Here is a 27,523-nt window from a genome sequence, read left to right as displayed (position 1 = left end):
ATTACATATTTAACTTAATTTTTATATAATATATTACAAATCACCTTTATATATATATATATATGCATGCATGCACAGTAAGTTTTCATTCCATGTTTGACATATGGTATGGGAATAAAAAGCTTCCATATTAAACTGTTAATTTATTATCAAAAAATAGCTTACCTTCTTTTTCTTTTCTTTTTTTTGTCAATTATGCTTGCATTCTGAAGTTTTTTTTCCCATTCTTTTTTAAAAACTTATTTTTTTTACATCATTTAGATGTAAAATTGCTGATCTTTTTCTTTCTTTAGATAGCAACTGTACAAATACCACATAATCAAGTACCGTCGTGTGTATTATTATATTATTAATCTTTGTGAGTGCATTATAAGTGTTTTTGTTCTGCAGGGACTCCAGCAGCAGCTTTTATTGGCTCTCACACACACACAGTGTTTGCACGTCTTATCTTTGCCCTTTGGATCAATCAAAGTGTTCAGTAAGGGCTACAGTACTTTAGATTGTTAGCAACTTTCCCCATAAACCCTGATACCGGCCTGGACTTTTATTCCCTTGTGATGTGACTACCTGGAGGACTGGAGTCCACAGCGGCTGGTCAGAGAGGCCGTGTCCGGCTGTGGGCTGTGGGCTGCGGGCAGGAGGAGCTCCGTGTCTCCGTCTCCTTCTGGATCTCCGCCACACGTGGTTATCGGAGCTGTGCAGCCCTAATAATCCTCTTACCGCTGTCAGCAGAGGCGGGGCTGCGCTGCACTTCACAGTTCGCCTCTCGGTCATCCTCGGAGTGAGAGTGGGACAGGTTCACGGCCGGAGATGTGCGGGGACTCGGTGCTACGGAGGCTCGCTGCGTGAAACCAACCGGTGCGGAGCGGGAACAGATGCGGGGCTGATGATGAGCGTTCATCCCGGGAAGAGCAGCCTGGAGGCGGCTTTGATCTTCCTGTGTGTGGCCCAGCTGACTGCAGGTACACACTCACTCTACAGCTGGTAAACTTCTGTTTCTTTGGTTTAAAAAAAACCAAAACAACAAGAACAACAACAGAAGTTTAAAATAAACAAAAAACACTTCTGAGGTTTTGAGACAAAATAGTCAATGTACACAACATAATACAGGAAAATAATGAGCCATCCTTGTTCTTTACTACTTACTTAAATTCATTTTGTAAACCTGTAAAACGACCTGTATACATTTATTTTACCTATTATAATTCAAATAAACTGCATTTTATTTTTGTGCTTCAAAGACTTATAACTGAAATTATGTTGTAGAGCCATGGAAATAATCCTCCACACCACTAGGTGGCAGTAAGTAAAAAGTCTGCTGCAGGAGTTTATCTCAACTAAAATACAATTTATTTTTATTTGTATTTTTATTGAACAACTACAGATTTTCGCATTAATACAGATTATAGACAAAGTTAAAAGAAAAAAAACAAACAAAAAGTTTTTTGTTTTTGTTTTTTTTAATAAAAATACAACAATTTTGATTTGATTATTTTCATAACTGGATTGGAGACGATTTTTCTTCATTTCTGAGTCATATCCTGGCAAATATAATAACATTTGGACTCTTATTGCAAAATAAAAATGGGAAAATGAGCATTAATGTAACTATGCTAAGTCAAGTCAATCCCCAACTTTAAAATAATTTTTAAAACTAATTTAAATTGTATTGCAACTCGCTAAAATTGATCAAACCACTAAAGCACAGAAATGATACACAAGTTTCCAAATATTCCAAATTCATTCATTCATCTGTATATGAAAACACAATTTGGATTCATATCTTATCAACCGATTTTATTGTATCTTCTCTTTTCATTTCATATGCAACTTAATGTTGGTGTTGTTGACTGTTGCACCATGTTTATTCTTTCAATTTCAAAGAAGTGTAAAATAACAAAACAAAAATAACTTAAGGTTTGCAAAAACAAGGTTTTTCCAAAACAAATTTGTCTTGGAAAAAACATGTTTATGCCAGTTTGTCAGGACTGCAGAGCAAAATCCAATAAAGGCAGACAAAAGAAGATAAAAACACTTCAATAGTGGGCTATTGGGTGGAAATATTGACTTGAATGAAAATGACAGATACATGATATCAAAGCAACATTTCAAAGTCAAGAGCTACTGTGTTCAAATAAGGATATAAAATATTGACAATTATATGATTCATTGTTTACTTAATTGATCTTATTTGAATTCACTATTTAGCCATTTTAGGAAATGCATGCAAAAACATCTGTTTAAACGAAAAACCCACAACAATATTCCACAATGGAGGTTATTGTGAACATATTAATAAACCATTTCTACAATCTGAGAGGTAATGTTTAAAGGATGAAATGTGTCACCAGGTAACAACCGAGACATGTTTTATAAAGGTGATGATGAAAGAAACGTGTCACAATTCAGCTGAAAAACTTCCTTTGAATAACACAAACATCACAATAAGCCCATGATTAGAATATGAATCATTTTGTTGACATTTTCCAGTCCCACACGTTGTTACTGGAAATGTATCTTTTGCTGACTAAAGGAAAAAAAAACTGAATAAAACACAGAATATTTCCACAGGCTGAACTTTGAACATCTCTCTTTGGAGTTTGCATGTTCTCGCTTTGTTTTTGGACACATTTCAGACGTTATAGAGTCATCTTTTCTTATTCAATGCAGATTGAACATTAAATAAGAAAATGGTTGACAGATTCCCTGGTGGTGATGATGGTAATCCTCTGCTGCAGCAATAGTAAATCCAATTGCATTTTCCCATTAGGAGAAATGAAAGAGCTTAGCGCACTCATGCTGTGATGGTTCATTTTAGAGCAATAACACACGACTCATTCCACCTGTGCATTTACACTCTGATGACAAGCAGTGCTGGTTTTTTTTTTTAAGTTTGAACAGGTACTGGTTAACAACGATGACCTGCTTTGTGTGAAACACTATAGTCTCACACACACACACACACATCCATACGTTACAGCTGTGTTATAATGAGAAGTGCTAGATCTCTTGCAAATGATGTATTTTCTCTCTGAGATAACTTAAAAAGGCAGTAAGCGATATGATGTCACAGGGGAAATTAGTTTTAGTAAAAATACAAATAACAATTTAAAGTTGGGATTAGAAAAAAAAAAGTGAAGTGTTGGATTTGCTTTCACATCAGAGATGTCATTGTTTTAAGTTTGTTTAATTTTGGGTTCAGAGCTAAAAAAAAAAAAGTTATAGCTTGACTTTGGGCTGCACAATTAATACAATTTAAATCATGTTCACGATTTTTGTTGTCACGATTAAAATAACCTGATTGTCGGATATATTTACATCTAAAATATGGCCTCTGCACTCTGTAATAGTGTGTTTATTCTGGGGTTTTTTTTACATTATGTTTTTAGTATAATTGTTATTTAAAGCTTAATTTTGCACTGTAAACTGTACACATATTGTTTGTTTAAAAGTAGTGTAATAAAAACAGATTTTTTTTCCTAACATGATGAATAATTGTGATTATAATCTGGATTACAATATTGATCAAAATAATTGTGATGATAACTTGACTGCAGCTGTCAAACGATCTAAAATGTTCATGTGTATTATATTATTTTAGTATTTGCATGTAATCAGCCAGTCTTTACTTATCTATTCACTCATTTATGTCTGTTTCTTTTATTTTCTGAAGGTCTTTTGCTCTTTCTGATTTATATTTCGATGTTTTTTATCACTGTAATGTTGTTATTTTAGCCTGTCTGTAAAGTTTTTTTGAGTGTCTTGAAAAGCGCTTTCAAATAAAATGTCTTATTATTATTATTATTATTATTATTATTATTATTATTATTATTATTATTATTATTATTATTAATAATAAACTTGACCTGTATTTCATCCAAAAGTTGTTGTCAGCGTGCTCCCCAAAACACTGCCCAAGTCACATTTCAAGTTTTTGTTTTCAATGTTTAATGTTGAAACAATGACGGATGTTGACATTGTGGCGTTTCAGGGAAAAACTCCAATACGGCTGAAATGTAATGTTTGCGGTGACGTCATCACACGGTGAACACTATAAACAAACAAACCACAGCAAAAATGGCTTCAAGTAAGTCACCGTCTTACAATGGTCTGGCGATGAAACACAAGAAAACATGTTAAGAATGAAGTCAAAACAATTTTTAAATATCAGAAATTCTACGTGATTGCCACTCCCTCAATGCAATGCACAATAGTTTTCTCAAGTTCAAGTCAACAAACCGATTGTTTTGACATTTTTTGTGAGTAAATACTCCCGTTTTTTTTTTTTTTGGGGGGGGGCAAGAAATATTTTTGATTTATTAATCTATGAGGTTTACATGATCTTAGTTATAAAAAAAAAAAACATGCTAGGGATCGTCGTTGGTTTTAATGTCCCTGTTAGTAATTGTGCCCTCTGCAGTTTGTATAGTTTGTTATTAGGGCTGGGACGATGTGTTTCTGTCTCGATTCGATACATATTAGTATTTAGATTTATTGTGATTCAATAGTAATGATTATTGCCATTATTTATTTATTTATTTTCACTTGGTCTGCACATGCTGTCAAAGGTCAACACTGCAAGAAGTGCAATCATTTTAAGACAGCAATGCATGTTTTGTTATATATTGTCTATTTATTTTATTGCATAATTGTGATCATCACCAGAAATACTATTTATTTTTTGTATTTAGTTATTTAAAAAAAAAAAAAAAAAAAAATGTTGAATCATACACTTCTAAAAATAATATCTGAGTCATAGTTCTAAAAAACTGCGCCACACCACACTACATGTAGTGTTAACCTATGACAACATATACAGGAATGGTAAGAAATCTTAGAAAAATTGATTCTGGGGAAGAAATATACATTTTTGATGTCTGCCCCCCAAAAATTGCGATATATCATGAATTAATATATATTTTCCCACTCTTATTATTTAGTAATAGAATAGAATAGAATCAGTATCAGAATCGTTTTTTATTGCCAAGTACTTTTACATAATACGAGGAATTTGTCTTGGTGTGTAATAGAATGGAATATACCTTTATTGATCCCCAGAAAGGAAATTCACTTGTTGCAGCAACACAATAAAAAAGAGCAGGTGGTAAGAAACAAAAATAAATACCAACATAAGATAATAATGCAAAAAGTTCAAACTGTAGGACAGACGTAAATAAGAAAAGAAAAGAAAAAAAACTGAATACATTTTTTTAAAAAAAAACAAAAAAAAAACCAAATCCAATTGACAATTGAATGTGAGTTTATTGGTTTAAACAGCGTTGTGAATTATATATTTTAGTCAAGTGTTCTAGTTAATTTTCATGCATTGCTTTCAATTCTTCATAACAACCATTGAAAGAAGCTGAAGGTGTTTTTAAAAGCCTTTCACTGTTGCACTCTTTCTATCATTCTTATTCAGCTCAATACTTGACTAAGCTTTGAGTGCATACTTCATACTGGTTTGAACTCGTCCTGCCCTTTTTTACAGTACGCTGGAATATTTCGCTCACAGCTATCTGCATCTTTTATTCCTCATCCATTGGTTACTGATAGTAGAAGTCCTGATTATTGATTCATTCACACGTTTACCTGCTTGTTCAGTTGGTGTGAGGTAAAGTACACAAACAATCACAACAACGCACACATGAATTTAAGATAAGACTGTAGAGTGTCACATCTGTGCTTTTAATTAGGTTTTATGGCTTTTTGCACTTCTTTGTCCACATGCTTCTCTCGTCTCTTTGCAGAACATTTTAAATTGGTCTTTATCTTCATAAATCTATACAAAACCATGAACATAATAAGGTAATTTTTGCTAATGCACATGGATATAGTTTATCAAAGCGCATGCTTACCACATTTCTACAGGAGAAAAGAAGTTTTGTATCTGAACGTGGTTGTCCTTCAGCTTGTTGTTACTTAGCAACTCTTTGGTGCACTTTTAAAAGGACCAAAAATTTCTCCGTGCTCTCAGGTTGTTCTTTATATATATATATATATATATATATATATATATATATATATATATATATATATATATATATATATAAAATGTTTTGTCAAAATCATTTTAAGGACAAACATGTGTCCTTCAATATTCTATTTGATGTTGTTGTTGTTTTGAATAAAATAAATATGACTCATAATGCCATTACATTTTGTCAGCCCAATGTTTTTAAATTACAATCAGTGACTTTATTGTTTAGAGACTGTCGACCACTTTGTTTGAAAATATAACATTTTTTAAAAACTTAAATGTACAGGGGGGAAAAAAAGGAATAAAAATAAATACCTCTAAATGCTCCTTATTGTGGTTTAGCAGCTGCTCACTGCTTCTCAGGCTTGGGTTAAATACAGAACATTATGTCTATGCAAATGTGCAAAAAAAATGACAATTTTGTTTGTGTTTGGAATAAATCTAAAAATAAATACATTTGCTAAAAATGAATCTGAATGTTACAGTTAATAATAAATGTTAGTTGGCTTTGCTTTATTAAATACTCTTCTTTTACTGTAAGTATGTAAAAGACCAAAACAATGGTGAGATGTTGTCATGCCGATGAGAAACACAGATTGAAGGAAGTGCAGGCCTCAGCATCGATGCTGCACTAATAGTTGGATTGAGCCTTTCCCTGTTTCATAAACCAGCATCTACAACACAACAGGTGGGATTGATTAATTGTCTCGTAGTTTAAAGCACATTTTGGTCACATAAGAGTTTTGCTTTTGTATATTTTATTTTCGAACAGACTGCAGTGTCAGAAAGCCATTGATGAGAACTAATAATACAGACATGGCAGGAGGTGTTGTGGTTCACTGTTTGTTTCTTCATTAAACCATTTATTAAATTGTCCTTTCTCTAAAGCAGACAAGGGCAACTTTTATCACAACGGGAGATTGTCAGATCTGAGGGCCATATTTTACATAATATTTATATTCTTCATTTTGGTGTATTTTTTGTTCCCGTTCTGTTCTCTTATGTAATGTTTTATTTTTGTGTACTTTTGCGATTTTATGTATTCGCTGTCCTTTATGGTTCTATTTGCTTTGTCCTCTTGTGTATTTTTTGTTGTACTTTTGTGTAATTTTCCAAATTTTTGTAATTTTTTTACTGAAGTTGTGTAAATTTTGCTGTTGTTTTGTGTATTTTTTTATTTATTTAATTTTTATTTTTTTATTTTGTGCTTTTACTTTGAGGGGCCACACAAAATCAGACCAAAAGTCACTCGTGGCCCCTGGGCCGGCAGTTTCCCATGGTTCCTAGGAGATTGTCGGATCTGAAAGCCACATTTTGCATAATTTGCTGTCATTTTGATATATTTTTTGTTCTCGTTTTGTGTGGTTTTCTCTGATTTTGAATATATTTTGGAGGTGTTTTTGTGGATTTTGGCTGCTTTGTGTATTTGCTGTCCTTTTAGTCTTATTGCTGTCCTCTTTTGTCCTTTTGTGTATTTTTGTTCTCCTTTTTATTTATTTTTCCAATTTTTTGTCATCAGCTTGTGTGTTGTTTTTTTTTCTACTGCATATGATTGAGAGAGAGATTTTTTGTCATGTTGTTGATGTCATGATGATTTTACTGATGATTTTAATTGATTTTACTGATGATTTTAATTGATTTTACTGATGATTTTAAATGTTCTTATTGATTTTAAACAATTGAATGTTTTATCATGTAAAGCACATTGAGTTGCCTTGAGTATGAAATGCGCTATACAAATAAATTTGCCTTGCCTTGCCTTGCCTATTATTTATTTATTTATTACAATTTTGTGCTTTTACATTAAGGGGGAACATAAAGTCAGATTAAAGGCCCTGGCGGCCAGTTTCCCATGTTTGCTGTAAGGGTAACAAAAGCACATTTACCAGTTTAAATTCTATATTAAAAGGAGTAGTAATAAGGATATTATTAATTATTAAAAAGCTTCCCTGGTGTCACCTCGGGGTCCCCCCCAGGTCTGGGCATCTCTGCTGAGACTGCTGCCCGGATCAAGCGGAAGAAAATGGATGGATGAAAAACATTGTTAAACATTATTATGTTTTTAAAATGAATCTTGTCTAAATGTGTCTAGATTTTGAAGAAGGATCATGAACATTTTTAGGGGTGTGTGTATGTATAAATAGCACAATAAACAAATGTTCAGCCTATCGCCTTGTTTGGCGTGGCCTGCTCGGTCCTTCATATCAATCAGTGAACAGCTTATTAAACAAAGCATGACAGCGGCTCCAGGTAGAACACAAGATTACGTGGGTGTTAAGCTAAGAGGAATTACTAACTGTGGCTCCTCCACCTGCAGCCATTTAAAGAGCAGAGACATTGTTATGTAATAGAAGCATCCTGCATCCAAAGAGTGAAACACCGCTGCTCCTCTTAGTGTTCAATCCAATCACCTTCAATCCATATGGCCAGATTTTTCATAGATTTGAACTTGAATTAGAATTTTCATTTTGACAGAAAAGCAAAAAAACTGGAAAAAAAAACATCACTCAATTATCGAGTTAATCAGCCAAAAGTGTGTAGGTTGAAGCTAGATAATATATATACTGTATATATACAATTAGGAAACTAATGTTACTAGTTTTACAAAACACATTCAATATGTATTTTATACAGTTTATACATGCACATCAAACATATATACATACGTACACACATATACACAAATACATACACACACACGTGCATGTACAAAATATTAATAATATACTATTTGATATTTACTACTTTCATCAATTACATTTTAAACATAAAACAGTGTGGCAATATTTAAATTAGTAATATTCTCTATCCCTTTTATTATATTTATTAAGTATTCATATGTTTTAGGGCTGGGCGATATTGTAATATTCTATATCGCCAAAATAGAAAACTCGATATATCTTGAATCTTGATATATTGCCCAACTCTAATATATTTTGTACGATTAAATACATATTAAATATTATTGCTGTCGGAGTTAAAAATGTTGCTGTACTTTCTTATAATTACTAACGATATATGACTTTTTAAACTGGTTCATGTTGCTGCTTTGTTTTATTTCATTCTTCAGTTCCATCATTTAACCCCTGTTATTGTTATGCTCATCTTTTTCACTGTTGTCCTGGCATATTGCATCTTGAAATGTAGTTTTTGTCATATTCATAATCATATTCTCCCTTCTCTCTCTCTCTAAAAATCTTTTCTGCAACCCATCTTAAAAAAAAATGGTCTCCATTAATCATAAATGATTTTTAATTTAATGAATTATTTTTCTTATCGTTCAGGTCTGAAGTGCGTCTGCCAGCTGTGTGCCAACCACACCTGTGAGACCTCGGCAGACGGCGCGTGCTGGAATTCTGTGATGCTGATTGACGGGAAGGAGGAGACGGTGAAGTCGTGCCTGTCGGCCTCTGAGATGAAGGGCCGCGTCTTCTGCTACAGCTCCAGGAACGTGTCCAAGAGGAGCTGCTGCTTCACCGACTACTGCAATAACGAGACCCTGCACCTTCACCCAGGTACCGTCAGTGGGAAGATGCAAAAATATAGGGTTGGGGTCAGTTACATTTTTCACTTACAATTACGTTTTCAATTACCCATGTTCAATTACGATTACAGTCACCAGAATTTTCTCCAATTATTACAATTATTTAGTGTCCTCAGAAAGTAAATTAAAATTGCGTTCTCAATTACTAAAGCAACACAATAACTAAGCCTAATAAATAAATAACCTAATAAAAGTTAACCTTCCTCTTGTGTTACAGTAGCTTTCTGTTAGCATCTCTAAAGATAACGGGTCCTAAATCAGCTGCAAAATACACTAAAAACAAATATCTAGCATCTAATTCCTTTCCTATCTATTGGTTGAAAATATAGGTTTTAATTAAATTAAATTAAATTAAGTTTAATTTAAAAAAAAACTATTCAGTGATGTATTACGTTGTGCGATTCTCAGATTTATTAAAAATGCAACCATATCAATTTTTTAAATTTTTTAAAATTGATTTTTATTTATTTTAATTTTATTTTTTTACCTTTATTTAACCAGGAAAGTATTTTCCACTGCAGGAGACATTGTAACTGCACAAAGAAGTGCACTGAAACCTGGGCATGTTGAGCAGCTTGTGTTTTTTCCAATAAAGTCTAAAAAGAAAATACTAACTTTCTGCATTTATTTGTTGTTCTTGGCATATACTGTACCTCAGTTAAGTTGCACTAAAATCAAAGTTGGTTTAAAAGCCACAGGCAGATTGTATTTTGTTTTTTTTATTTTAAGTTGTTGGCACATGGCATGTTAAAGCCAATGTTTTGAGTGTAAAATATGCCAAAAATATATATATTTCATACATAATGTTCTCATGAAGGTGTACACATTTACAGATTAGTTGTTTCTTTAGTCATATAGTTAAAAAAAAAATCACAATAATCACCTTATACTTTAATATTGGGATATATCGCATCGTATCATGATGCAAATTGTATCGCCAGATGCCAGGCAATACACACCCCTAGTTTTAATATTTCTGGTGTGGGAGTCTGAGCCTTTTTTTTGTCACTATACCCCTCAATTTCACTTTTTTTAAATGATAAAATGTGGATTCATATGAAACATATTTTAGTAATTGTTAACAACATATGTGTGTAGAACTGTACATAGAACTGTAACATGGATGGTTCCCCAGTTCTGGGCTAAATTATATTCACCATTTTTTTATAGAATTTTCATGCCAATTACAATTACAAAGTTGATTTCCTAAACTTAATTACAATTTAATTACGATTATGACAGCAAAAGATATTTAAAATTACAATTACAATTCTAATTTTGCCATAATTGTCATGAATTATCAATTCCATGATTACAGTTATAGTTGATCCCAGTCCTGCTGGAGGGTACGGTTTATTTGGAATTACAGACAAAGAGGAATCCAGAAGAAACCAACAGATCCCTCCGCTTTAGGCGAGTGTTTTTTGTTTTGTTTTCACTGCTCAGAAGATTTCAGGATGATTCAGTCGACGACAGATGCAATCTGTGTGGGATTTCCCACTCATTCTGGTACTGGCTAGACGAGTTGGATGCTGATCCTCCTAGATCCTGTGACATAACAAATCTGGCAGAAGCTACAGGACAGCAGTGAGCGATCCCCCCCCCCCCCACCCCCCCCCCCCCCACCCCCCCCCACCCACCCCTCCCACTACTGATTTATAAATAAATACTTTGACAGACACGGTCCTAAAAGCCTCTCGTGGGATTGGCCTTGAAGCGGTGGAAGGGTCATCCAACACCTCAGTGTGGGAAAAGCTGTGAGGTCACGGCGAGCACCGAGGGTGGGAGTGGGTTCATGGTGCTGCTGATGTGTTGTGTTTTCACTGTTTGTACGTTTAATTCTGCCTTCTGGCCGTGTCAGGGTGGAGTCTGTAAACTAGAGGGAATAATGGATGAACTGAGCTGAGAAGAACATGATTTGCATTTATTCAGGTTTTTTGCTGCTGTGTGCGTGGTCAGGGGAAACCCAATCACTGAGGCTATGGAACAAGGAGTGAACAGCAGGAATAATTACATTTAATTAAATTAACTTAGATTCAATTCAATTCAGAGGTGAAAGTAACAGATTACAAGTACTCGCGTTACTGTAATTGAGTTGCTTTTATGGGTAGTTTGAGCATATTTAAATCAGTAATTTTATTTGTACTTTATTTTTATTTTTTTATTTAAAAGCGAAAACAGGTTAAAAACAGTAGAAAACAGGTTAAAAACAACAGAAAAAAACAAAAATACAAAGACAAAATAATAAATTATTATTTTTTGTTTTAAAATGATCAACGGACATTGTGAAACTACAAAAAAATGCACTTCTAAATATACTTGTTTTCATTTTAAATTGAATTAATTGGTGTTATTTTATTTTTTAAAAAACAATCCTTTTATTTTACACAGATGCCTTTGTCGAAAATGCTTTTTTAAGTTTGCACCTTTGATTAAATTAGATTAGATTCAATTAAATACATATGGATGGATAGGAAAATAAAGATAAAAAAGGAAAGTCAAGTATTTTTAACATCTCTACTCATCATATATTTGTCCGTTTTTCCACAAGGCCACGATTATGAATAATAATAAACGCAATCGTTGAAAGTTACTGTGGGGCAAAAAAGTATTTAGTCAGCCACCAATTGTGCAAGTACTCCCACTTAAAAAGATGAGAGAGGCCTGTAATAATCATCATAGGTATACCTTAACTATGAGAGACATAATGAGAAAAAAAATTCAGAAAATCACATTGTAGGATTTTTAATGAATTAAATGGTAAATCCCTTGGTAAAATAAGTATTCGGTCACCTACAAACAAGCAAGATTTCTGTCTCTCACAGACCTGTAACTTCTTCTTTAAGAGGCTCCTCTGTCCCAGAACCACACGGGGGGACCTAGTGAATGACCTGCAGAGAGCTGGGACCAAAGTAACAAAGGCTACCATCAGTAACACACTACGCCGCCAGGGACTCAAATCCTGCAGTGCCAGGCGTGTCCCCCTGCTTAAGCCAGTACATGTCCGGGCCCATCTGAAGTTTGCTAGAGAGCATTTGGATCATCCAGAAGAGGATTGGGTGAATGTCATATGGTCAGATGAAACCAGAATAGAACCTTTTGGTAAAAACTCAACTCGACGTGTTTGGAGGAGAAAGAACACCAAACCTACTGTAAAGCATGGGGGTGGTAACATCATGCTTTGGGGCTGTTTCTCTGCCAAGGGACCAGGACGACTGATCGGTGTAAAGGAAAGAATAAATGGGGCCATGGAGCGTGAGATTTTGACTGAAAACCTCCTTCCATCAGCAAGGGCATTGAAGATGAAACATGGCCGGGTCTTTCAGCACGACAATGATCCCAAACACACCGCCCGGGCAATGAAGGAGTGGCTTAATAAGAAGAATTTCAAGGTCCTGGAGTGGCCTAGCCAGTCTCCAGAACTCAACCGCATAGAAAATCTTTGGAGGGAGTTGAAAGTCCGTGTTGCCCAGCAACAACCCCAAAACATCACTGCTCTAGAGGAGATCTGCTTGAAGGAATGGGCCAAAATACCAGCAACAGTGTGTGAAGACTTACAGAAAACATTTGACCTCTGTCATTGCCAACAAAGGGTACATTACAAAGTATTGAGGTGAACTTTTGTTATTGACCAAATACTTATTTTCCACCATAATTTGCAAATAAATTCATTAAAAAATCGACAATGTGATTTTTTATGATGAATATTACAGGCCTCTCTCATTTTTTTAAGTGGGAGAACTTGCACAATTGGTGGCTGACTAAATACTTTTTTGCCCCACTGGACTGTGTGAAATGCAGCTGTGTGTGTGTGTGTGTGTGTGTGCTTGTGTGTGTGAGACCCTGAGGCTGTGATGATGATGATGATGATGACTGGGAATGAGGACACAACGATCAATCTGCTCCATTACTCTGCTGTACATTAGTGTTAGGCCGTCCCGTCACTTATTTATTTCACATTAGAAGTTGTTTATTTTATCGTCAACACATTAGCCTGTAACAATCATGTTTTTTTTAGTTATTTTGCTCGTTAGCTCATAAGGGTCTATATACAACTTTTCTACTTCCGATGCGATACTGGTATTGATCCAATCTGATATCAACATGAAGCATACATACTTTTATTACTTCATTTTTAGTATGGGATGTATAGAAAATGCTTTGTCAAGTGTTATTACTCAAACAGAGAACAACAGTATGAGGTAAACAGTATAACACATTATTAACCAATTACATACAATTTAACCTTAAACATAAGAATAATCTACAATTGAATAAAATAATGAAAAAAATAATTGGGAGATCCTGAAAAAAACCCCAACAACTAAAGAAATCCAATAAAATCAAAATAATTAATTTTGAAAGTGCAAAAATAACCACTAGTTTGGAGATTTTAATATGTTCAGTTTTCATTTATTCAGACAACTTTTCTGCAATGCTTTCCTTGTGAAAGAACGTGTAGGGACACATCAAAGCAATCACTAGATGCCTCTGAGGAAGACTGACAGTTGGTAGTCGAAACATGTCGGGAGATGTAATTTCCTTAAAAAAACGTTGAATAAATGAAACCTTAACATATTATTTCAAAAAGAAGACAAAATGAACTTCATGGAATTGTTGGAGATTTTAAATGCAGGAAATTATAACCTCGTTTTTTTCGCAAAATCAAAGTCTCAATCAAAGTCTCGGCACGTCTAGGTATGCTTTGGTTTCCACTGGTTGGTTTTACTCGCCTTTGATATTTTCACCTGCTGTACACCAGTTGAATTTGTTGCTGAGTAGGTGTTGATTAAAATAGTGAAAGGCTTTCTGTGCCGTGCGTCATCTGCAGATGTTTGTGCAGCTTCTGCGAGAGGACAGTAATTAAGCAATCCATCAAAAACAGCTGACGTACATTGGCTACAGAGTTTTTTTTTTTTTCTCCACAAAGTCTGTGAATCCAAAATGATCACAACACCCACTTGCGCTGCTATTTTTGTCTGTGTCCAGGTTTGCTCCATCCACCTACAGTACGGGCTCAATAAAGAGCCGGAGTTGGAAATATCAGGTGACACTGATCAGCTCAGCCCACAGTGTTACCTCAAGGTCCTTTCGCACGCCTGCGCCTTCCTTAGCTAATGTCACTAATGCTAAGTAAAGAAGCATGTGTTTATTTAGGAGCACAAAGGTGTACATACACAAATGCAGTTATAGCTGCTGCTCAGCAATGGGCGGGGTCAGGCAATTTTAGGCAATTCCGAGCAACAAGAAGACAGTAGGAAGATTCAAAAAAAAAGGCTGGCATTTTAATGTACATTTTACATCAGTTATGGCTTGAACTCTCAGTTTCTGTCAAAAGAGATGATGCTCTTCAGCTATTAAGTTATTCAGCTATTCCTGCTCGGTATCATAATATTCAGTTTTATTTTATTTTTTTTATTTAAGTAGGGACAGTACATATCAATGAACATTCCAAAAATGTAAATATGTCAGATTATAGCCATAGGCTAATTTCCATGTGTTGTTCCTAGACAGGCTGATGTAAGAAATGTCACACTTAACAATAAAACAAGGCGAGACACAAAACAATATACAGAAGGATTACATACAGGACAAGGAACATAGGGATCATAAAATACAGTAACTTTACATTTAAATGTAATTTAATTTACAAAAATCCAAAAACACACGTAATGCATCTAAACAGCAATTAAAATGATGTATTGGCTCCGTAAGTGAAATTTGATGTTTAAAATTTTTTTTTTTTTTTTTGCATAAAACCTAAATTCCAAATGTTGTCAAAAGATAGATCCAATTCTGACATTTTCAAAAAAATCATCTACAATGACTCCAAATGAAATCTTTGTTTTTTTGTTTTAAAAAATGAACATTGAAAATGGATTTAATAAGAGTTTGCAAGTATATATTGACATTAAGGTTTGCAGTCAAACAATTTAATGCACTGTAGGCTTAATTTTTGATATGGCAAGTTTGGTGTCATTTGGACAACAATCGTAAAAGGAGATTTAATATGTTTCACAGTTCTGGGGGAAAAAAGTAAAAAAGTAATAGACTTCATAATGTGCAATAGGTTTAAATGTACATGTTTCTTCAGTATAAGTGTAAGCTGGTCAATGGCCGAGCGGTTAATGCAGCAAACGTAAAGTATTGGGGCTACGGTTTGGTGAAAGTTACACATCTATAGCACATTTGGTTCATTTATTGAGAATTTTTAAAATGTAGAACTTTAGAGGCTTTAACTGTTTAACTGTTTTTGCAGCCGAGGTAATGAGGCTGGACATTTGGACAAATTTGGTGATTGTTCACACATTGGAACTAAGTATGGCCCCTGGCCTAAGGACTCTAATAAGTGCCCTTGTTTACTGGAGTTTATGAACTGGTGTCAAAGTTGTCAATGAATGCATGTATTGTTCTTTTGTGTTCAAGGAATTTAAGCAATATTACTTTTTTTCTTGACATTGAAAGGCCAGAAAGAGGTTCGGTTTCCACAGTAGTATTTTCATACTGTTGCCACCAGGGGGTGCTACATTAAAAAAATATATGGTGGTATATTTGTGTCTTTATTATTCAATAAAAACCACAACCATTTCAATCAAAAATAAATATTTTCAATTAAAGAAAAAAGTGTTCAAATGCAAAAAAAAAAAAAAAAGTTTGAGACCCAAATATTTGCATTTGAACACTTTTTTCCTTTGATTGAAAATGTTTTTTTAATTTTTTTATTGAAAAGTTGAATAATAAAGGCACAAATCTACCTCCATACAAATATGGAGCAGTTTGATCTCAAGTGGGCCACAGATTTTATGCGGGAAAACGAGTCATTTTTAGATTGCACTTCTACGTATACATAAAATACAAAATATGTAAGAAACTGACAATATTCAAGCAATAAGTGACAAATATCAGTCCCAACAGGATCTTCACTTTAAATTTCCTAGTTTTTGTGACTAATTTCTATTTAATTAAGGGAAATATTATGTGATACTTTAAGGACAATTTAAGAATTTAAGAATTTTGTAAGAATTTTGAGTTTTTTCTATAGTTTAACATTAAAAATGACTATAATCATGTGATACAGTATAAGCACTGGGACAACTGTAAGCACCTTTAAATATTGTTGAGTTTCATTTAAACAATGATTCTTTTCTCCTACGGGCCAATTTGGATGCTCCAAAGGGCTGGATTTGGCCCCCGGGCCATGAGTTTGACACATGTGACCTACAGCTTTCTTGTCCATTGAAGGAATGAGTCTGTTTGCTATGACGTGTATATTTCATGGTGGTGTGTGTGTGTTCCTGTTGACAGAGAGGCCTTTAGAGGAGCCGGGCTGGACCAGAATGCAGCTCTTTGCTGTGATCCTGGTTCCCTGCTGCCTGCTGTGTGCAGCACTTCTTCTGGCTGTGTTCATTGCTCGTGGCCAGCATTGTGCCTACACCCTGGCCCACAAGCAGGACCCAGAGGAGCCAGTGGACGACCAGATGCTGATGTCTGCTGACAAATGTCTTCAAGATTTGATCTACGACATGAGCACGTCGGGGTCAGGATCAGGTAAAGAAGGATGTTTGTTCTCTGAGATGAAACGTGCATTCGTGCTCACTAAGGGTGGAGGAAAGAATTGTTTTGGCGATATATCGCGATATTTCACCGTACAGTTATCGTATCCTTTCAAAAATGTCCAATTAGATTTTTTTAATCATGTTTTTTAATAATTTAATTGCGCTAACTTATGCATAGCACGTAAACGGACGATCATTAGATGTCGTTGCACCATATCAGACCTTTTCTACCTCAGTCCTCAGTGCTTTTTAGGTAAGAAGTTGATTGCACTGTATTTTTAGGCCGGGCTACCACACTCAAAGTGAACTAGTGAACTAAAACTTCAAATCACTACTCCTCTGTTATTCGTGAACGGATCGGGCTGAAATTTAGTCGATATAATCTATAGATTTTCGATTTTTTTTTCCCAAAAAAAAAACAAAAGTTGATTTCTTATTTATTTGCGAGTCAAATATTACGACGGTTGGTGGTATCGAATCATTGTCACATACCAATATATAAATGGGGCCCGTTACCTCGTACGTGTCACGGGGGCGCCAGGGGGTCCTGGGGGCCCCATTTTTCAAGTAACTACTCCTCTGTTCGTTTTCGTTAGATCGGAATGCAGTTTGGTATGAACCCTCTATGAATAAATATGAGGAGACCCTCGGAGCCCTGTCTTTGAAATGGGGTAAGGGGCCCGGGGTCCCTCCTTCCATTTCTGGTAATTTCCAAATTTATGGGAACATAGTCGTGTGATATATCGTTTCAAAGGTAATTCAACATAGATTACAATTATGCCTTGCACAATTTGATTTTGCTTTTTTAGGCATTTTCCATTAAAGTTGTTTTCTCATTTAGTCAAATATTGCGACAGTTGGTGGTACAGAATCATTGACATACAAATATATGAATGGGGCACATTGCTCCGTATGTGCCACGGGGGCCCCATTTTTCTATTGACTATTCCTCCATTAACACTCGTTTAATCGGGCTGTAGTTTGACATGGATATTCTATGAGCGGATGTCAAGAGCCTCTAGGAGCCTCTCGGAGACCATTTTCACCCTCTTTTCCGGTAATTTTTAAATGTATCAGAACATAGTCGTGTGATATATCGTTTCAAAGGCAATTCAACATAGATTACGATTTTACGTTGCACCGTTTCATTTGTTTTACCCGGCCATAGTTCATCAGAACTTGTTTACAAAAAAAATAATACTCTGCACTTTTAGAGATGGGCGATATAGACCCAAACTCATATCTCGATATTTTTTCTCAAAATGGAGATATATATACGATATAAATCTAGTTCATTTTAATTCAAATAAAGAATTACCAGAAAGGCAATTCAGGGTTAAATTTGCTGACACATTTAATAACAAACAGCTGCACAATATAAGCCACTGTAGGCTTTTGCTCCTCTAAGGGACAGCACGTGTGAGTGAGTTCTGTTGTGTGGCTTGTTTAACGGTAGATCTGAGTTAAGACGCACTCATCCATCTAACTGTGCTTTTCATGCTGTTCTGAGAAGTAAAGAAAGCAGCGACTCCTCAAACAGATATTTTGATACAAAATAAGCTGTAGAAATATATATATATATATATATATATATACAGTATATATCGATATAGGCGATATTGTAATTTTCTATATCGCCAAAGTTGATGTATCTTGAATTTTGATATACTGCCCAGCCCTAGGCACTACTATAGATAATTTAAGAACTTAACTAAATCAGAATCTGGTGTCGAAGCAAAAGTTAAACTTTTTTGAAAAATTAAATTTTTGATAAACATACCGCTTGTTTTTTATATTGGTGTTTGAATTAATGTTAGTTACCATTTACTTGTTCTCGCAAGTGTAAAAAAATTAAATATATAGTATGTCATACTATTTTGTACTTGTAAAGGTGAAATTTGTAATTATTGATACCTCGATATATCGTGACTTTGTTTGGTATCGAGATATATCGGGATATATTGTATTGTGATTATATTATTGTATCCAATATTGCAAGACATTCGAAACTGTATCACTCTGGACTCTTTCAAATTACGCCCCAAAACTCATCTATCCAGACTTGCTTTTAACTTCAAAAACTACTTTTAGCTGTAAACCTTCATTATTACATGTACTCTGTTCTTTTTATCATCTGTATTTTCATTGTAATTTGAGTTTTATGAAAAGCGCTATATAAAATAACGATATTATTATTTTTATTATTATTCCAGGACTGCCTCTGCTGGTCCAGAGAACCATTGCTCGAACCATCGTCCTGCAGGAGAGCATTGGTAAAGGTCGCTTTGGAGAGGTGTGGAGGGGCAAGTGGAGAGGAGAAGACGTGGCGGTGAAGATCTTCTCTTCCAGGGACGAGAGGTCGTGGTTCCGTGAAGCTGAGATTTACCAAACCATCATGCTCAGACACGAAAACATCCTGGGATTCATTGCTGCCGATAACAAAGGTGAAATCCACAGTAATCACAGAGAAACGGAAAGATTTGCTCACATACGACTGTCTGTTTTATTTCCTGCTCCAAAGACAATGGCTCATGGACTCAGCTGTGGTTGGTGTCTGAATACCACGTGCATGGCTCGCTTTATGATTACCTGAACAGGTACACAGTGTCAGTGGAAGGGATGATTGTTCTGGCGTTGTCCATAGCCAGCGGCCTGGCTCACCTGCACATGGAAATCATCGGCACACAGGGTACGGCATCACAATCTATCATAGAGCGTGACACATGCATGTGTGCAGTTATAAAGCAGTTATTCATTTTAAAACACATCTTATAGTGTTCCTATTGGAAGTAGATGTAACTGTCATACAATAGTGTTTTTTTTTTCTTAGCATATAGGTTCTCAACCAAAGGGTCGTGGACCTGTTATCAGTACATCACGGGAACTTTTCTAGGACAGAAAAAGGAAAACAAAAGTGTTTTTTTCTTAAAGAACATTTTAAGCATTCAAGGATTTTTATTTGCCTTTATGTGCATGAACATAATGTACATAATGAAATAACATCCTCAATTTCCCCGTTAAGCCCTTGAAAATAGAGTGAAATAATAGTATAAAAGAATAAAAATAGAAAAAACTAATGAAGAATAGAAACTAATAAAAATAGAAAAACATGTTCAAATGTAATCACAAATAAAAATAGAAAAACTAATAAAAATAGAAAAACAAGTTAAAATGTAATCACAAATAAAAATAGAAAAACTAATAAAAATAGAAAAACAAGTTAAAATGTAATCACAAATAAAAATAGAAAAACTAATAAAAATAGAAAAACAAGTTAAAATGTAATCACAAATAAAAATAGGAAAACAAAAAATAAATCAAAATAGCAAAACACCAGTATTATAAATAGAATATATACAACAATATTACAAATATATGATAATAATAATAATAATAATAATACAATAATATACAAAACAATGAAAATCTAACAGCAGCATGAAAAAGAAATGCAGTGCTGACAACTCACGTTCAAAAATGTGCATAACTTTGTAATTACTCTCTCTTTTACTAGTTTTCTAAACCTTGTTTCCCCATTTTTTTTTGTGTAAAAAAAAATAATTTCACTTTATGAATGAAATTTTTGTTACGAAGATACAATTTTCAAAGTAAAAGCAAATAATTTTCTCTCCTCGTTATTACCAGCAAGACTCTTTGATTTGAACATAAACTTCAATTCTCACACCCCTGACATTTTTTATGTGTGTGTGTGTGTGTGTGTGTGTGTGTGTGTGTGTGTGTGTGTTTTTAGGTAAGCCTGCCATTGCTCACAGAGACCTGAAGTCTAAAAATGTCCTTGTGAAAAAGAACGGGACGGCGGTCATTGCAGATCTCGGTCTGGCCGTGAAACACGACACAAACACCGTGGACATACCATCCAACCACCGAGTTGGAACAAAGAGGTGGGGAGCAGATCAAACTTGAATGTTCACATTCTGTCACTGGTGAAGCCACTACATAAAATGCATGTGTTTTTATGTGGCTCAGAATATATTTGGCTCAGTTAAGAGAGTCATATTAGCTACTGTACAAACGTTAGGTTCTGCTGAGGAAATGATATGCAACGTTATGCACAGTAACTCCAATCGATTATATTTTTTAAATGAAATTGATGATTCATAACACTGAAGATCCACCATTTAAATCAATTTAAAGCAAAGGAGTCTGGGTCTGTTCCTGGAGAGCCTCTGTCCTGTGTGTTTTAGAGGCTACTCTGCTTCACCATCCCAACAACACATCATTAAAAACATTGTAAATGTACGAACATAAAATCACTAACAATGATGAGGATTCTCGTACATTAGTTTATCAATAGTGCTCCAAAGCCTCAGGCTGAAGTTATCTGAGGTTACATCCTTTCATTAGCCTGCTGGCACTGATAACCAAGTGTTAGTTTAATTAAATTAGTGACGTGATATCTGACGTGCAAAACCACTTTGAAAATCACATTGTTCTTTGTTTTCATCACTGTATTGCTGTTGTTATTTTAATCCTAACTATTAAGTGTCTTTGAGTTACGAAAAAAGCCATTTTAAATAAAATGCATTACTAGTATTTTTATCATTATTATTAGGATAATACACCAAATACCTTTCAATCACCTAAAGTGGCACCTGGGCTGACGCAGTTTTTAGTATGATCAATTTAAAGTCATCTCACGTGTTTTTGGACTGTCGGTGTAAACCAGAATACCTGGAGATAAACTTAGAATCACGTGGAAACACATGTGACTTTCTCTCGAAACAAGTCTCAGGATTCACAGTTGACGTGGATTCTTAGAATTCTGGCGACACCCAGTGGTACAAATAAGTTTTTTTCTTTTCTTTTTTAAATTGCTTTGAATTTTTATTTCCTTTTGCTTAGATGATATTTAAATTTGGATTTCTTTAATTTAGTTATTAAAATGTTAGGTTAAAATTTTTAAATAATTTACCCATTTTCAGAGTCAACACTTTGGATGTTTTTTACTCAAGCTGTTTCACCTTTGGTAAAAAAAAACAAAACAATGTTTTTCAAAGAAGTCATTGAGTTAGCACCATCCCCCCTCTCTCTCTCTCTCACACACACACACACACACACACACACACACACACACACACACACACACACACACACACACACACACACACACACTTCTTCATTAAGTCACTAATCATTTTGTCCTCTGCAGGTACATGGCCCCTGAAATCCTGGATGAGTCGATCAATATGAACATTTTTGAGTCATTCAAACGAGCGGATATCTACTCGCTAGGCCTGTTATTCTGGGAACTGGCCAGAAGATGTTCTGATAGAGGTACTTTAATTTAGATGATAAACACATGCACAACACCCGGCCACTTTTCTCACATAAACACATATTAAAGTAAGAACTGAACTCTACAGCACTGAGTGAGACACGAGGAGTGCATTGGTTCCACCAGTGACCAGTGTAATTGTCTCAGTGTTTGTCAGCAGGTGCAGCATGTTAGTGTCATTTTCTCAGTATCGTCACCTGTTTTTTTCTATTTATGGCTCCGAAAAACTCTGCCATCTCTAAACCTTCCTTTTTTTATTTGCTACTTCCAGGTCTCCATGAGGATTTTCAGCTTCCTTACTATGACCTGGTGCCTTCAGATCCATCCATTGAGGAGATGAGGAAGGTGGTGTGTGATCAGAAACTCCGACCAAACATTCCCAACCAATGGCAAAGCTGTGAGGTGTGTTATCGTGTTATTCTCTATGTAACAACAGGAACAATGACTGCAGACGAGAACACATCACATAAAAAAGGACAAAAAAAAAAAAGGAAGAAACGAGGTTGGATGTAAAATTATCTGTGTTCAAATTAGGGGACGGATCTGGATAAGCATAATGCTTTTTTCCGTCGCCCTTTCAGGCATGCAAAAGGACAAAAAAACAATGATGTGATTTTGCTCTGAATGTCAAATGAATTTCTGTGAATGCAACCATGTCGGAAATGAACTGAATAAATGTTGTGAATTTCACATGATCATTTCATTAAGGCAGTGGCTATCCGTACGGTTGCTGTATCAATATACCATCATTCTATCCGTACGCAGCTTCCCTATTTAGCCAGTTTAGGTCACGTGATAGGTCAGTCATTGTCCAGTTTAGGTCACGTGACTAAACCTAAACCTAACCCTAAGATGATACGTACTTGTACTTCGGTAACCGTACCAATAGCACTGGGGGTTGTCCGCACGGCAACCGTACAAATAGACACTTTCTTTCATTAATGAGCCTTTACAATGTGAGGCCAAATCACACTGGGATCAAACTTCATAGCAAAGTCCAAAACTCACAAACAGAAAGGATAGCTTCGGGGCGGTGTGTAGCTCAGTGGGTAGAGCGCCCGCCCCATGTACGGAGGCTGTAGCTCCTCACCTGCAGCGGGTCCAGGCTCGATTCCCGGCCTGCGATCCTTTCCTGCGTGTCATTCCCTGCTCTCTCTGACCCCCTTCCTGTCTAGCAACTGTCATATAAAGGCCACTAGAGCCAAAAAAATCCTTTAAAAAAAAAAAAAAAAAAAGAAAGGATAGCTTTGCATGGATCATGTCTGACCTTTGTCAGAGGGAAAGGTCGGTTAAATCATCTAAGTTCACTTTTTAATGACGAATGAAGCCCTTTGCAAATGACCTAAGAGGAAACGTAAGAAGACCTAATTCTCACCCTAACGTCATACCGAAGGGAGATTGTGTCGTAAACCGTGGGACGATCTGTGAACCCAAGACCCGTGTGCAGGCCTGCCTTAGATTGAACTACTTCTGTGTGTTTGTTATATTGTTTAAATAAGCTTTAAGTTACTTACTCAAATGTTTTCTTAAAAGCCATAAATTATCTGCAGTTCTTCACAATTGATGCACACTGTGTCTTATCAGCATATTTATAGTCTTCATTATCTGAGCTGAAACTAAACAGGGAAAGCTTGTGTCCTTTAGACTTCCCTGTGTGTAGTATTCCTGGACAGTTATAGTCGACTTCTAAATCAGTTTATATCAAATCGTTTGCGTTCTTCGTGTCTTTTTTTTTATTTTTAAATGAGTTAAATATTTACTTGTTTTTATCAAGTATTAGTAATCAATTCATTCAAGTTAAGCAAACATTAAGGGCTTTAGCTGGATTAACTCTTATCACGCTAACGTCCAGGATTTATTAGGTGTGTGGGGTACTACGATGCTGGATCACTACTTACGGGGCTAAATCACCATGGTAACTTATGCTGAACACCTAACCGAGCCTGGACCAGGTTATAAGGTGGATACAATCTGAGCGAGTACAAAAAGTCCCGCCTCCTGACCAATCAGTTCTCTTAGAAAATGACCTGCCCATTGTTAGAAGATCCTCGTTTACCGCTGACATCCTTTATGGAAAGGTATAGATTTACATCTGATGGACTGATCTCCTACAGTCAGACTGTCGGACTACCTGAATGAAAACATGTCTGTGCCTTGATAAAGTGAAACTGATCAGAGTGCTATCTGTTTATCATCCCATGGATTAATATTGTATAATCTCATGCTTTTCCTTATTATCAGTGTCTGGAGCCTGCGTTCTTTTCTTCCTGCTTTTTCTGCAGCAACAGCTTTTGGTGTGAATTATGAATTTTAATTCTTCATATTTTTAAAGAATTATTCCTTAATTGTGACGTAAGTTGCTTTACACAGTTTCTCCGTGATTGTGATTGGTCTGACGCTGCCATTTCCACCCCCGTCACCTCACTTAAGGTCATGTGTTGATACCCTGCTTCGTAGTACAGGTGCTCTGTGACACAGAATGTTTGATTAGGTGAACGGAGAGACATCCTGGATACTGTATACATATCTAAGATTTCTCCGTCTCTTTCCTCAGGTTCTGCGTGTGATGGGTAGACTGATAAGGGAATGCTGGTACACCAACTCTGCTGCTCGACTTACCGCCCTACGGGTCAAGAAAACCGTGTCCCAGCTGTCGGCTATCAGAGACGTCAAAGAGTAGTGGCATTGGTTCAGGTGCAGATTGTGACGGGTGTTCAGCAAGTGGAGGTCGGTGCCAAAATATCTGTGTGGGAGCTTTTTACACGAGGACATACAATCATCCTACATTGTTACCCAACAGCTCAGGTTGTGGCTGGAACAGCCATATGAAGTCATTAGGATTAATGTCTACTAAGATTATTTTTCTACCTCAGTGTTTAAGTGCCCAAAGCTTGAAGTTGCACTTTGTTTTTTTTGTGCCATATCGTGTAGCAGATGTATGCAGTTCTTCTGATTGGATCCAATGCTTAACAACAAACTGCAGCAAACAAAAGCCACTGGAATTCAAACGAATGGTTTGTAATGGCATCCATGATATCCCAGAGAATATGAACCTCTAATGTTTCTAAGTGCTTTAGATGTTTGTGTATTCAGTCGTGCCCTTACAACACAAGAAACATTTAGCAACATGTGGAACGTAGCATGTGCTCGCTCTCTTCATCGTTATCTGTAAAAACTACAAACAAAATTGTTGAAATTTGGACTGTTGGCAAACCATTGTGGAGTTTACTGATTCAAATCTCAGCAGGTTGTTTGTTTCAACTTTTAAATGAGAAGAAATGTCCTTTAGTGGAGTGAAACCAGCGTTTCCACTCATGGACATGGCAGCAAAATAGGAGCTCTAGGGTTTATTATTAATTTTGTGTACTTTTTATATTTTTTCAGGACAGAGCCCCTGAAGTGACATAAACATAAAAATTTAAAAAAATTATTGGCAGTTTGACATTCCTGTACTGTTTACGCGCTGGTGTAGAACTACTCACAGCAATTTCGTTTTGTCTTCTTTCTTGACTAAGGTTTCATTTATGCCAACAACTTTTTTTTATTTTTTTAGGAAATTGACTTTGATATCCTGAAACGTTTCGACTGCCAACTAACTGTCAGTGTTCCTCAGAGGCGTTTGCTGATTGCTTTGATGTGTCGTTGATGTGTCGTTGATGATCACATTTCTACTCTCCCACACCTTGGACTCTCTTCTCTAGAGGGGTGTGGCCAGGCTGACAGAACTGTCAAGTGGGCCACGCCCCAAAAAGAATTCAGAAGGACACATCAGAGCAATCATCAGACGCCTCTGAGGAAGACTGACAGTTGGCAGTCGAAAAACATGTCAGGACATCAAAGTAAATTTCCTGAAAAAAATTGTCTGAATAAATGAAACCTTAACGTATTATTGTGTAGAACTGTTTAAATCAGTGGTTCACAACCTTTTTCGGGTTGTGACCCCATGTTGATATCACAAATGTCTGGCGACCCCAGAGACATTTTTTTTTTCTTTTAGAATTCGTTTTTGATCATGTTTTAAATGTTTTACAATTACAGACTAGCCAGGATTAGTGCAAGAAGTGACAAGATGCACCACCTCAGATATTTTTGTTTGAGAGTTTAAGTAGAGAAAACACTTGAATAATATTTTAAAAAATATATATATATTTTTATTTTTTATTTTTTATTTTTTTACAATTACTAGACATTTCAGGTGAATCCAAATGGGGTTCCCACCCCGAGGTTGAAAAATACTGGTTGAGCTGCTAAAAATAAATTGAATAAATAAATAAATAATACAGTCAGCTTAGGGGCTCTGATGTTTTGAGTTGCACTTTTTGTTTGAATAATCTTCAGCTGGTAAATCCCTGTCTAGCATCACTGCCTTCTAGTCATTAAACTTTGAGCAAATCGTGCACTACTGTGATGTTATCCTTTGTAAAAAAAAATAGGTGCAAATGTCACATTTTTCATTCAATGAACTTGACAAAATGTCCTATTTTTTCTTTATCATCCAATGATCAGCCAATGATGGTGTAGTGTGGTGTAGACAAATTCTATTGGCCACATTTTTTTAAGCAGATTGTAGTTTACAAAGTGCGTATCATTTTTATTTTGACAAATTGGAATAAAGTTATGATTTATGTTTTTTTAAGGACTAAAATATTTAATGATAATTATATTTTTGTGTTCTCTTCCTTTAAAAACCACTGCACACAGGTTTGAAATGGATGTTGCTCGAACGCTAACTGTTCCTGCAGAGCCCTGACATACAGCATGTTGAATGTAACGTGTGTGAAGGAATTACAAAGTGCATACATAGCGACCAAAACCAAAATACACGTTTGAAAGCATACACTGAAGTTATATACACACACCACACGTAGCTTGTGGAGCTCAGTTCAATTGCATACTGTGTATTGCTGATGCTGCTTTTGTGATGAGGCCTGCTAAGGCTTGATGTAACAGGCTTATAGGGCGAGTACAGGCAGGTCATTGTGTACAACGTGCGTGTGTGTGTGTGTGTGTGTGAGAGAAATCCTGTGAAATGTGAATCTTGTAAATCACTGCAGTGTGTGTGAAACTGGTGCTTTGCAGAGAAACCGTCTCTCGTTTCATCTCCAGTGTCATATCCTGTTTGTGTACATGTGACGTTCGTGGCTGGAGGA

The 27,523-nt window shown here is 35.6% G+C and overlaps 1 protein-coding gene across 1 annotated transcript; it reads left to right on the top strand.

The window, feature by feature from the left end:
- Positions 1–511: 511 nt before the first annotated feature.
- On the top strand, positions 512–26,260 carry acvr1c (activin A receptor type 1C). Its single transcript, XM_028436517.1, has 9 exons — positions 512–962; positions 9,262–9,492; positions 16,827–17,069; positions 19,291–19,521; positions 19,599–19,766; positions 20,829–20,979; positions 22,248–22,372; positions 22,645–22,775; positions 24,928–26,260. Exons 1-9 carry the CDS (start codon positions 887–889, stop codon positions 25,051–25,053), a joined length of 1,482 nt encoding a protein of 493 aa, XP_028292318.1. The 5' UTR covers positions 512–886; the 3' UTR covers positions 25,054–26,260.
- Positions 26,261–27,523: the final 1,263 nt, after the last annotated feature.

Source organism: Gouania willdenowi, chromosome 21, assembly GCF_900634775.1.
Source record: "Gouania willdenowi chromosome 21, fGouWil2.1, whole genome shotgun sequence".
In the NCBI taxonomy this organism is placed as follows: domain Eukaryota; kingdom Metazoa; phylum Chordata; class Actinopteri; order Blenniiformes; family Gobiesocidae; genus Gouania; species Gouania willdenowi.
This window is presented reverse-complemented; position numbering and strand designations above follow the sequence as displayed.